At 33.0% G+C, this 13,893-nt stretch overlaps 1 protein-coding gene across 1 annotated transcript; it reads left to right on the forward strand.

The window, feature by feature from the left end:
• The first annotated feature begins 901 nt into the window (after nucleotides 1-901).
• Nucleotides 902-12,418, forward strand: LOC111056618 (cathepsin B). The gene is made up of 6 exons (XM_039420628.1): nucleotides 902-1,294; nucleotides 2,588-2,815; nucleotides 5,679-5,879; nucleotides 7,492-7,642; nucleotides 8,435-8,551; nucleotides 10,431-12,418. The coding sequence occupies exons 1-6, from the start codon at nucleotides 1,145-1,147 to the stop codon at nucleotides 10,640-10,642; spliced, it is 1,059 nt and encodes a 352-aa protein (XP_039276562.1). The 5' UTR covers nucleotides 902-1,144; the 3' UTR covers nucleotides 10,643-12,418.
• The last annotated feature ends 1,475 nt before the right edge of the window (nucleotides 12,419-13,893 follow it).

A 13,893-nucleotide genomic window follows, 5' to 3' on the forward strand; every position in this document is an offset into this window, starting at 1 on the left:
GTCAGGTATTGAATGCCTCCAAGCCATTCTTATAATGAACTCTTCATTTACAACTGGGAACATTCGAACATTATTATAATGGAAATAAACTATTATTTTGTGTTCAAGTGGTTTTTTCGTTTGTGAATTTTACTCTACTTTAAGACTCTCCTGTGTGTGACAAGGGTGCAAACATAGTAGAGCGATAAAGGTAGCTTCAAGCTTAAGAGTGTTGAATGTAATGCATGAATTTAAATGAATCAACTACTATTCATAACCACATCACCTGAGTACGCCACCATTGTATTACATCATAGCCACCTCTAATACAATGTATTAAGGTGAAATTAAGGCATTAGAGATATTAGGTAATGTATTATGGTATTAATGTATTAGAGGTGGCTATGATTCATTGTAATACATTGTATTAGAGGTGGCTATGATTAAAGTTATACAGAAACTATTCAATTACTGTAATTATAGTTACTGATATTACATGCATGCTATGCAATTCTCAAGCTTGAAGCTATCTTCGCCGCTCTATTATATTTGCTCACAAAAGGCTATCGATTTTGATTGACTGTCTCAACAAGCTGATCGCATTTATATTAAATAGTAGCACATTTTTAAAAAAGAAAACTTGATTGGAATGTTATCTCAAGTACTGTAATCGTATAGCCAATATATGTTTCCAGTAGCAAATTCTCAAGTATTCAGCTTTTTATCAAATCTTATATAATAATCATATATTTGTCCTTCATCTAATGAGTTGTATTCTAGTCTATTGAATTTCTGATGAGATATGGAGAAGAGATCTAACGGCTTTTCTTTAACCACTTCATAAAAATTATTTAAACAAATAATAATGAGATAAACAAAAAGGTGATTTAATAGTAAGCAGTTCGTGATGGAAAACAATATTGAAGAATTCTATTCTTTTCACTTATTCTACAATTTTACTTGTATTTCAATAAAATTATGATCAAATCTGATGTATTTAATATTCTTTACTATTTATTTATATTTGCACTGATTTGTTCTGATCGAAAGCTATTTCAACATCCATTCCATTATTCTAATTACGCAGATTTATTACATTTATTTTACTAATCTCATTATTTGATGATATATATCATTACTTATCGTATTCTTAAATTGCTATTTTATGAATTTACAGAAGATGAAGTTTTCAATTTGCCTGCTGTTTGCCGTAGTGAGTGCTATTAGTGCACTTCCAGATCAGGAGAACACAGTTCGAGAAATTGCAAATAAATGGATTGATGCCATCAACAATGATCCCAAATCAACGTGGAAGGTGAGCACACAATATAGAATAAACCAATATTTACATCTACATCAAGAAAATTTATTCATATGTATCAGTAATATAGGATTGGATAAATTTCCCCTATTTTAAGACAATTTATCATGTTCACGAGCAGCACTAACTCAGTTTTTGTGCAACTCCTGGGTCTGTAAATAAATGAGTGAATTTATGAGTGAATAAATATTTGCCCCTGTAGAGTAGATGAGATATTTGGGAAAATCGTTTCTATAATAAGTAGTAATCTTCACCAATATTTTATACAGCTGTAAACAGGATGCATTATCATGATTTTATTCATTAATTATTTCAAGGTTTCCATTTCCAATTACTACCACTTTTTTGCATAACTAGAGGCGGTTTTCTCTGCTATGTAGTTATGTTAAAACTAGTATGTGCCCCGTGCTTTTCGGGTACCTATGCAAAATTTCAAGTTTAGTAGTGTAGTTTAGGTGTCTCTCAAAAAGAGAAAATTACTTGATTATACGGTATAGGTACTGAATTTTTGTTTTCTTTTTCATTTATTGTACAGAACTATATATTCAGTTTAGGCGTTTCTCAAAACGAGCAAATCAACTTGATTATACCGTATACTGAATGTTTTATTCATTCTCATTTATTGTACAGAACACTATATTCATAATATAATCATGACCATGAGGGAAAAACTAGGCTTAATTTTAAAGACTTAATAGATGGTAAAAACTAAATGTAACCCATTTTTTCTTGGCAAAACTCCTAAAATACAAATAAAAATGATGATAATAATGTGATCAGAAATACAATGTTATTGTTATTATTATTAAACGAAAATCCAAATTAAATGCTGTACATAATTCACCGCGAACACTTCTGCTACTGCAAATATTGACAACGGGGTAAACAGCTAGATAGAAATTCGATGAGCGCTATATATTCAAAAATAATTTGCCAGCCCGGGAAAATTTTATTTCATTCAAAAACATTTCGGGACAGTTTCAATGTGATGAAACACAATGGAATATATCAAACACTCTTTTATTTCATCACAAAACATTTAGTTTAAAGTCTTCAAGAGCCATTTTCAAGTTGAAATAAAATAATTTGGTACTGTATATTGGTATATTCATAATATATTGTGTTTCAATTCTTTCAGTACCTACAGCCCTAAGTTAAGTGAGCGTAGGCCTACACAATGTGATGTAAATGTAATGTACTCGTAATATTGATTGACGAGATGTTGAATTTGACTCTGTTATAATATTATTCTATGTTTTTGACAAGAATTATTATTTATTAATTCAGGCAGGCCACAATTTCCACCCGGACACACCAATGAGCTACCTCCAAGGCCTGCTCGGGGTCAGTGAACTCGAGTCGAATCTTGCCGATTTGGACAAGTATGAAGAGATGGAGGAAAACGAGGAGAACAAGAAGATTAAAGTGCCCAAGTACTTTGATGCGCGCAAAAAGTGGAAGAAATGCAAATCGCTCAGAGAGATTCGTGATCAAGGAAACTGCGGGTCTTGCTGGGTACGTTAATTATTATTTATATTGATATTTTCAGATTTTTCGCTATTGGAATTGAAATTGATATATTTGCTTCTTGTTTTACAATAAATACAAAATATACAACATTTAGGGCCGTTTGCACAGTGACAGTTTAAACTAAATTTCATCAGTTTAAACAGTTTAAACTGGATTAAATTCGTATCAAGTCTTGTTTTTTATTATTTGTTTCATTTTGAGTTTAAGCCACCAGCTGATTAAATTCAATTTAAGCTTTGACTGTGCAAACGGCCCTTAATGTGAAGAAGGATCCTCATATGGGCAAATTCCTGTGTTTGAGGAGCGAGTTCCAAATACACTTGAATAAGGGTCGGTTTCCGAGCTCGGGATTTAGCTAAGTTCTAGTCTTTAAACAACTGGAGTCAGAAAATTGGCTTTCCGAAACGGGGAGTAGTCGCAGTCCACGTTTAAATTAAATTTCAAAAACTAGAAAATTGAACACAAAATAAAATGTAGAGAAAATTGTGTAAAGTTTCAGCTATTTTGAATATTTAGGAATGTTTCATTTCGTGAAGGGAAAACGTTTTCAATTATTATAGAAATGAGAAAATGAAAATTATAAAAAAACTGCAAATACGCCCCGTTTCGGAAAGCCAATTTTCTGACGCCAGTTGTTTAAAGTCTAGAACTTGGCTAAATACCGAGCTCGGAAACCGACCATAAGTATATATTAAGAATATACAGACAAATCATAAAAAGTAAAAGATTTCAACTACAATTGATAAAGAACAAGCGACAAAATTATTCAATATACCTGTAAGTATGTTTGTTTGTCAGTGGCTCAACAGCCCTATATGGGCTTAGGCCTACCAGCTGGTTGCCAGTTTCACATCCACTTGACTGAATCAGCAATACCATATCTGAATCATAATACCCGGTTGCAGAGTCCTTACATAAAATCAAACATAGCTATGTGAGAGATAGATTAAAGTCACTGACAAATGGTTGGTCAGAGTCGTTTTCCGAAGCCCATTTATCTACATCTCGAATTAGCATCACGCATAAGTATTACATATAATAATAGAGTATCTTCTCAAGTACACTTCTCAGGCATCGACCATAATCATCTCCTCATTTGTGGCCTCCTCCACAATCATCCTCCAAATATCTCTGTCTTCCGCCTTTCTCTTCCAGCCCTTGACACCCATCGCTCTCAAGTCCTTCTCCAAAATCTGCTTCCTTCGAACTCTTGGTCTTTCTCTTCTTCCGGGCTTTCTCTTCTAATTTTTCGTTAAACGTGACTTGCATTTTTGTAGTAGTAATTTCTATAATAATTAATAATGTTACGGATTTTCTCTCTACAAAACTAGTTCTTGTGGGTTCTTAAACTATAGAATGAGCTGACAACATTGCTGACAAGTTATAATTGCACTTTATTGTAATCTAAACTAAATAGATGAAAGAATTGACTCACTAAAATAACAGATAATCAACTATACTACAGGCAATAATTCAATCAACTACCAAGTATTCAGATATCCGATATAAAGATTAATCACTCATAAACACAGTTATTTAATATTCACAGTTCATCAACACAGTATGCAACACTATCACTGTCTTAATGTATCTATAACTGTCTAATGTATCTTAAACCAGGACTCTGTATCATAGTTTGCGTATCACATATCTTTACCTCCGTTCCGTATCAAGTGCTCGTGAATCCGTATCACCGACCTGTATCTTGTATCTTGATACAACTGTCACGACAATAATAAATTATTATCACTATACTACATTAGATAAATATTACGATACTGTTACTATACAATTTTCACTATAGAATTATCACAATTATCACTAAGAACTGCCAGGCTTTGGGTACGGCTGGCACTCTGTTTCTTTACCACTGAACGTCTTGCTTATCTCTCTCTTGTTTATCACTTACTGACTGACTAGGCGAGCGATCCCTCTATATATAACCTAACGTTTCTATTCCAGAAGGGTGGAGGCTTCTTCCCTATTATCCACACAATAACCAAACAGGAAGTAGCCAGTATTTTCTAGAAGCCCCTAGAGTTGTAAACAAAAAAGTTGACTCAGTCCCATAGACAATAATAATAATGATACTTATGCCTCCTTCACACAATACAATATTTTCTAACACATTGATGCCATAATAGGGCATCAGCCAGGTCCCTGTTGCCCCATTCTGGCTCTGCAGGACCCGACTCTCATCACTCTGTCTCCCTCTATGGTAGAGAGTTAGTGGGGAGGATATTTTTAATATTCTTTCCGAAGAATGGACATTGATATGTCCAAAGCTCCGCCAATTTATGTAGATGCATAACAATATAATTATTATCTATAGTTATTATATTACAAATTGCTTTTTCATATCATATACAGTTCAATAATTAATTTCTTAGTCTATATTATGTAAATTCATCTATAATTTTGCTGTATTGTAAGCTATTGTATATAAGTGTATAAGCCAGTATATATTGTAATCTACATAAATAAAGTACTCAATCAATCAATCTATTTGTTCCCATCTCTGTTCCTGCTTAATACCACTCACGAACATGTGTGAATTCCATAAAAATAATTAAACATAAAATGTTTGTAAGAAAACAAAATAAGGATTTCACTGGCTGCTGGCTCACAGCTTGTCAGCTGAATAATTTCAGGTTTGCCACACAAACAAAAAATTTTCACAACTCAATCATTTTTCAAGATACAACAACATTTTATGTACCAATCTGTTCAGAATTAATGGCGGATAGAATGAAGCGTGTTGCGGAAAAACGACACGAGTGGCCTCGGGTCGTTTTTCTACCCAGCTCCTCAATTGAACATAAAATGTGGATTAACTATTTGATTGCAGGCAGTGTCAGTAGCAGCAGCGTTCGCAGACAGACTGTGCATAGCGAGCAATGCCAAGTGGAACGGGCACATCTCGTCTAGAGAGCTGATGTCCTGTTGCTCCTACTGTGGCTTCGGATGTGAGGGTGGCTTCCCTGACGCCGCCTGGGTCTTCATCAAGCGACATGGCCTTGTCACAGGCGGTGACTACCATTCTCACGATGTATGTACATCTGACTTGAGCCACAGAGTGGCGCCCATTAGCGATTTTTGGAGAAGTCGGCAATTTTTTAACATTGGATTCCCGTCATTAGACAAGAAAGCACCTGATTAACATTTCTTTGCTATCCTTGTCTGTCATTGGACAAAGCAGATAGCTCTATACATTTCCACGATGTATGTACATCTCGTGACTTAATACACAAGGCCACAAAGTGGCTCCTATTAGCGATCTAATATTGGTTTGCTATCCTTGGCTATAATTAGATAAAGATATCCATTCAACGCGCAATTCAAAAAGGAACAATAATGTGAAATTTCATGAAAATCTGTTGCCGCGTTTGGTCGAAAATGCGTGAAATATATACAGACGAAAGCAAATCCTGTACAGTTGAAACTACGCTCGGTCAATTTTAAACTCTGTGAAAATGATAGAACCAATTTTCTGCTACTTCCACTTTCTATAATAGAAATATTATAAATATAAAGTAAATAAAAATATGAATCTGAGTACCATTTTAAATTATTTTGTCACGACATGATGTAGGTATGTTTCGGCTAATTTATTCAGATTCATATTTTTATTTATATTAAAAGTATCCCTATAAAGATAAAGACTATAATCCAAGTTATTCCGGTATGTGATATAATATTAATTATTAAAAATGATCAACTCTATCTCAAATTTATTATATTCATCATGAAAACATATATATTTTCATTATTTAATTGTACATTTTTGTAATAAGTAAAGAATAATCTGGTTGTTCATAATTCTACGTAGAATACAAACAATTTTACTACAATTCGGAGCTATATAATTTATTATTTAAATTTTTGAGTCAGCTTGAAATAACAGACTTGGCTTCCCTGTAGTCCTATAATTTGAAATTGAAATGTACCCCATTCTGCCTTTGAATTATACACCAATTAATTCAATAATCATTTCAGAATTATGCTGACAGCAGTCGTATAAAGACGCTGCCAATTTGAATTTCCACTTACTATAACGTGTACCTCACTAGAAAAACAAACCAGGAATCATAAAAATATAATATGTTTTCTGTACAGAGTGCCCCAGAAATCATATGCTTCTTCTTTTCTTTACAGAGTGACTTGAAAGCTATAAAGTCAATATAATTCTCCTCTCAATATAGTTATAATAGGCCAATTGAATAAAAGCTAGCAATTGCTAGCCAAAGACCTTAAAGAAATATAGACCCACAATGCCTGTACCTTCCCAATGATAGCTCTTACTTGAAATTGAAGGCCGCCATTGGGGTATTTTAGCACGAGATATTATTTCTATATATTTGTAATACTATAGATTACAAAGGCATTGGTATGTAATGATCTTATAGGTTGCCCCCTCAATGGCCGATTTCAATTCCAAGTACGACACTAGCGCTGCATGTGAGTCTATGCATCTTTAAGGTCTTTGTTGCTAGCTCTAAGTAATTTTCAAGCAAATGCTAGGATTTGAGTCTGCTATATAATCTTTATTTTTGTATAGCTAGAACTAATTAGATGCTGGTCACTAGATTCTAGTTTTTATTCAATCGACTCACTGTGTTTGGTGCAGAGCTGACAACTGTAGAATGTATGTTGTTCTTCAGGGCTGCCAACCGTACCCGATAGCACCATGTGAGCATCATATGGAGGGATCAAAGCCAAACTGTTCAGCTTCACCCACTGAGCCAACGCCCGCCTGTGAGACCACGTGCACGCATGGCTCCTCTCTCGCCTACCAGAAGGATCGACAAAAGGGTAATTACAATAGCAACTGAGGATTTCAGTTCGTCACTGTAACAAAAAAAAAGTTGAGTCTCATGGCATCAAGTTCTCGGCAAAGTAAGGCAACAAGAATAAGAATTTTATTAGCCATCAATATTTACAAGAAATACATTGACATCGTCAGGTAAATATAAACAATAAATTGCTTAATGGTAATTTAATTTGTTCAACTTCGAGCGCTCACAAGAATTCAAAAACGTCAAACAAAGGAACAAATTATATGAGTCTTATTCGAAATTCATTCCTCTTTCCAACCAAATTGGCTGCGTCGCTGACCTGAAAAGTTTTGAATCTTATGACAGTTCCCCCCCTTTACACACAAAAATGTATACACAAAATCATTTTTTGCAACAAAAAATGACCAGTATTTCTTATATCGATCTTAGTTTTAGAGATCTATCGATTTTTTCCCAATATGGTTCGAAAGAGGAAGGAATTTCCAATAAGATTTATATAATTTGTTCCTTTGCTTGACGTTTTTTAATTTTTATAAGCGCAAAAAGTTGAAAAAATTAAATTCGTTGAGTACAAAGCCAAATTTAAAACATTTATTTCTCGATTTTTTCTAGGGTAACAATATATTGACAATAATTGAAAAACTTCGCCATCTTATAAGCTTTCGAATTAGTATAAACTTGGATGGAAAATGTCAATACCAAAATAATGAAAATACTGCAAATATCCAAGGTGAATATTTTTGATGTACGGTATCAACTTTTTCAGTGTCCATTTCTTAATATTTTTACTCAATTTCATTTTTTGTAGGCAAATCAGCTTACCTTGTGCCGGTGGGTGAGAAGCAGACTCAACTTGAAATATTCAAGAATGGACCAATAGTTGCTGCTTTCAAAGTCTACGAGGATTTCTTCATGTACAAATCTGGTATGTTCTAAATCTAAAACTGTGACGGACTTGTTTCAAGTTATTCAATTATATTATAAGTAGCCCTATTGACAGTTCTTATATGGATTACAGGATCTTAAATAGATTTACAATATGATTGTAAATGAAATTTACCGTTTTTAAAACGTGGTACCTATCTGTAAAGAATGCTTGTTGAACTTCGTAAGTGAAAATGCAAGATGGACAATCGCTAAACCAATGGAATTATAATTTTAAATGTTTCTTTAATTACCTTACAAGTGCTGAATGTGGAATGTTGAGGAATGTTGTGGAATATTCTAAACACAATTGGAATATTCTACCGGTACTCAATTAACACTAAAGTAGAAGATATTGACATTCATATTCAGATTGAATTGCCATCTCTGTCTGTCATTACACAAAACAGATAGCTCTACCCTCCTCTAGCTCAGTAAAATCGTTTGTAAACTATGAAGGAATACAAAATTAACCACCAAAATATTCAATCTCAATTTTAAAATGTATTTTTAAACCATGAAAAGATATATATTAGGTAAAGTTTTTGCAAGGGTCCACTTGAAGTATAGATTTTCATATACAAAACGTTTTTGAATCCTTTGAAATGTTTATATGATATGTAGGAAGGTTCAAGGTAACTATGTGAATTTATTCACAATTTTCAACACATACAACAAATTTTTAAAATGTCTCTTATTCCCCCACTCTCCCCTATTGCCTTGGCAAATAAAATATATTTGATACAGAATTGATCATTATTAACAATAATCAACAATTAATATTATATCATATACACCGGGATGCCTTGCAACTATAGTGAGGTCCACGTTATAATGGCAGTTGAGAAAGATAGAAGAGTAATGTTGCCGATCCTTTATCTTCTATAGACGGTAGGTGAAACAGGATTATTGATGTAATATTAACTGCTCATTCTCGTTTAAAATAATCAAATATATTTCATTAAGCAAGAAATTATATTTTACAATCATTTCATAATAAATTTTCAGTAGTAAGATGAAATATTTTGTAATCATTAATTCTACATTGCTAAAAGAAGATTTGGCCACAGAGCAAAGCGAGAAAGAGATAGCGCTATCCGCTATGTTGAATGATAGACAAGAATAGCAATATCATTGCTAATCAAACACTGACATTATAACGTGGACCTCAAGGTCATTAATCTTTGTTTTTAATAATTTTATTTCTTCTTCTGCTATTCCTTCATTGATTAGAGAGTCCTCGAAACTTGACTTCCATTGATAACCATACTTAAAATTGGATTATAATTGGAATTATGTGGCAAGAGCATCGATATGCATTTAAATGTTATACAAAATCAAGAAGCTATATATCTTTTAAATTTATATATTAGTACATTTATATAATACCAGCCGTCAGGCTCGCTTCGCTCGCCATATCCGTCTAGTCAGGGGGCTCCGCCCCCTGGACACCCGACTATATAGTCCAAAAATGAGAACAGCGGGCTCGCTTCGCTATATAGATAGATAGATAGATAGATAGATAGATAGATAGATAGATAGATAGATAGATAGATAGATAGATAGATAGATAGATAGATAGATAGATAGATAGATAGATAGATAGATAGATAGATAGATAGATAGATAGATAGATAGATAGATAGATAGATAGATAGATAGATAGATAGATAGATAGATAGATAGATAGATAGATAGATAGATAGATAGATAGATAGATAGATAGATAGATAGATAGATAGATAGATAGATAGATAGATAGATAGATAGATAGATAGATAGATAGATAGATAGATAGGAGGCAGTGGAAAAAGAGAATTGGCGTCCTATTATTTTAATTTACTTTATAACTTTTATATAACCATTTTTTATGTGTTTAGGTGTGTACAAGCGCCACCCCGAAAGTCCATTCAGAGGAAGACACGCAGTGAAGGTGATTGGCTGGGGAGAACAGAACGGCCTCCCCTATTGGCTGGTGCAGAACTCGTGGGACTATGACTGGGGCGACAAGGGTCTCTTCAAGATTGCAAGAGGCAACGAGTGTGACTTTGAAAAGTCCATGACTGCCGGTCTGCCCAAATACAAGAAATAAAGTCCAAAAAGTGTTTTAGATCATACCATAAATTAAATATATCTTCCTTCTCTGTGATAATTCCTTGTTTTGTATATTCGCCAAAAATAGGTTCGATAAGAATTGATATTGTGGAATTCCAGCATAATTGATTAATTTAGAGTATAAAATCAACCTTCAAAATTTTAAATCATCATTTCTGGACCGAAAATCAAGTGACGAAGCAGTGTGTGACTATATAACCTTATCTTTTGGACAACATTAACATTTTATCAACATTTTTTGAGAGAAATAGTACAGGCTTAGCTAGTTTTTCCTCCAATGTCATAATTGTATTATGATTATAGTATTTTATACAATGAATAAATAAAATTGATCATATAAAACTTTTCAAAAATAGGGGTACGGATTCCTAAGGAGTTGAAAGTTTCTTAAACCTATGGTGATGTCCACGTTATAACGGCAGTGTTTAATTTGCAATGGTATTGCTATCCTTGTACATCATTCAACAAAGTGGATAGCGCTATCTCTTTCTCGCTTTGCACTGTTGCCAGATCGCCTTTCAACAATGTAAAATTAATAATTAATTAACAAAATATTTCATCTTAATTATGAAAATTCATTATGGAATTATTGAACAATATAATTCATTGCTTAATGAAATATAATTGATTATATTAAATGAGAATAGTTAATATTACATCAATAAACCTGTATCAGCTTTGGTAGAGAGTTAGTGGGGAGGATATTTTTAATATTCTTTCCGAAGAATGGACATTGATATGTCCAAAGCTCCGCCAATTTATGTAGATGCATAACAATATAATTATTATCTATAGTTATTATATTACAAATTGCTTTTTCATATCATATACAGTTCAATAATTATTTTCTTATTCTATATCATGTAAATTCATCTATAATTTTGCTGTATTGTAAGCTATTGTATATAAGTGTATAAGCCAGTATATTTTGTAATCCACATAAATAAAGTACTCAATCAATCAGCTACCGTCTATAGAAGGCATTGACAAGACGAGGATCGGCAATGTTGATCTCCTATCTTTCTCCACTGCCATTATAACGTGGACCTCACTATAGAGTCGTGTTTCAGTTAGTCTGCGAGACATGTCTGTGGACCAATCCTCGTCTACAGGCCGGTTGCGAGACCAAAAATCACAGGTCTATGGTCTCCCGACAGAAATGGGAAACCTCAAGGAACTTAAACTTGTTGCACGTTATTTTCAATGTGTATAGAGACGAGACGACCCAGTCTATAATAATAATGTCATTTTGTACGATATTTTCATAATAGTGAGACGAGACGTCCCAGCTTAGTTCCAGCGTGTATTGACTGTTCAGTAAGATGTGTTGGAATGTATATTTTTCTAACATCACTCAACTATTAGTAATTTGTTGTACAAAATAATGTCTCGTCCATATTGCAAGTTTTAGTTAGATGTGATGCTATAGATATATAACACTTATAATATTTTGGACATACTTCTATCAAAATTAGGAAAGGAAACAGTTTTGGGCTAGGCCTGTAGGCCCTTCTCTAATCGTGTAGGCCTATTTGATTTGTGTATCATGAAATGTAAATAAATGAATTGATATATAGAAATATTGTTAGATGAGAAGATACGCTGTCGTGCTATTTGGTCAACTAGTGTGTAGGTACTTTAACTTAGATGATTCACATTTGGTCTATAAAATATGCCGTTCCAAGAAGAAATTAGAAAAGATGAATTTTATGTTTATTATTCCAAAATGTTTCAATAAATAAGTGTTTCTATCCATCAAGTCTTATTTTTGAATATTGATTCTTTTCATTACAAAATATTGATATTGTACATGTACTGTGCATAACATTTAATCAATTTTTCTTCACATTTTTTGGAATATTCCAATAACTATTGAAGATATGAACTTGAAGCCTGTTGCATTGGACTCCAAATCAAATTTTACATGAGGTTTGACTATTTTAAAACATGTTTGTACTAGGTACCAAAAAATTATTTAGCTAATTTGTAATGTCATTAGAACAATTCAAACTCTGACGCTAAGTGAAAGTCATTTTATTGATTCAATTTTATACCCAAGAGTTTTGTAGATGCCATTATTTAAAAGATAGAAGATTTGTTGATGATTTAAAAACACAAGACTACATTAATTGCAAAAGAAAATCACTTTTCGTATTAGTATCGAGTATAATAAAGAAATTGATAGAAGTTAGGCCTACTGTACTTTTTGTATGAGTTTTCGAGTAAACTGTTAAGCTGCGTTTAAACCAAAGTTATTAACAAAATCTTCATTTTCTGTCCTTATAGATTCTATTAGATTAAACGGAGCTTGACAAACATAGGCCTATATGCACATCATGTGTATGATAAGATATTATGTTCAATCTGATAGAATCTGTAATGACAAAAAATAAGCATTTTGTTAAAAACTTAATCCTTATAGATTCTATTAGATTGAATGGAACTTGACAAACACATATATTCATCATGTGTATGATAAGTTATGTCCAATCTAATAGAATCTATAAGGATTAAGTTGTTAACATTTTGTCAATAACTTTGGTGTAAACGCAGCTCTTATTACCGCGGTATCGTCACAGAATGGAACTGAAAAGCACGGTATTTAGATGAAAATATAAACTATAATTCTTCTTTTATATACAGTGTTGAAAAGCACTTCCCTATTTTGTTTTACCATGATATAAATCATGGTTTTTACTTTCCTTGCCCTATTACCATAGGTAAGGAAAGATTGCTTTCCGAAAAAAATTAAGGTACCCCAATTTCTAAATTTCTATACGTTCCAAGGTCCCCTGAGTCCAAATAAGTGGTTTTTGGGTATTGGTCTGTGTGTGTGTGTGTGTGTGTGTGTGTGTGTGTATGAGTGTATGTGCGTCTGTGTACACGATATCTCATCTCCCAATTAACGGAATGACTTGAAATTTGGAACTTAAGGTCCTTTCACTATACGGATCTGACACGAACAATTTTGATCAAATGCAATTAAAGATAGCGGCTAAAATGTTGTCAAAAACAGGGTTTTTCGTGATTTTCTCGGGAACAGCACCAACGATTTTAATCAAATTCATACCTAAAATAGTCATCAATAAGCACTATCAACTGCCACAAGTCCCATATCTGTAAAAATTTCAGGAGCTCCGCCCCATCAATGCAAAGTACGATTTTAGATTCCCAATTACCAGGCTTCAGATACAATTTAAACAAAAAAAATCAAGTGGAGTGGATTGA

Source organism: Nilaparvata lugens, chromosome 2, assembly GCF_014356525.2.
Source record: "Nilaparvata lugens isolate BPH chromosome 2, ASM1435652v1, whole genome shotgun sequence".
Taxonomy (NCBI): Eukaryota; Metazoa; Arthropoda; class Insecta; order Hemiptera; family Delphacidae; genus Nilaparvata; species Nilaparvata lugens.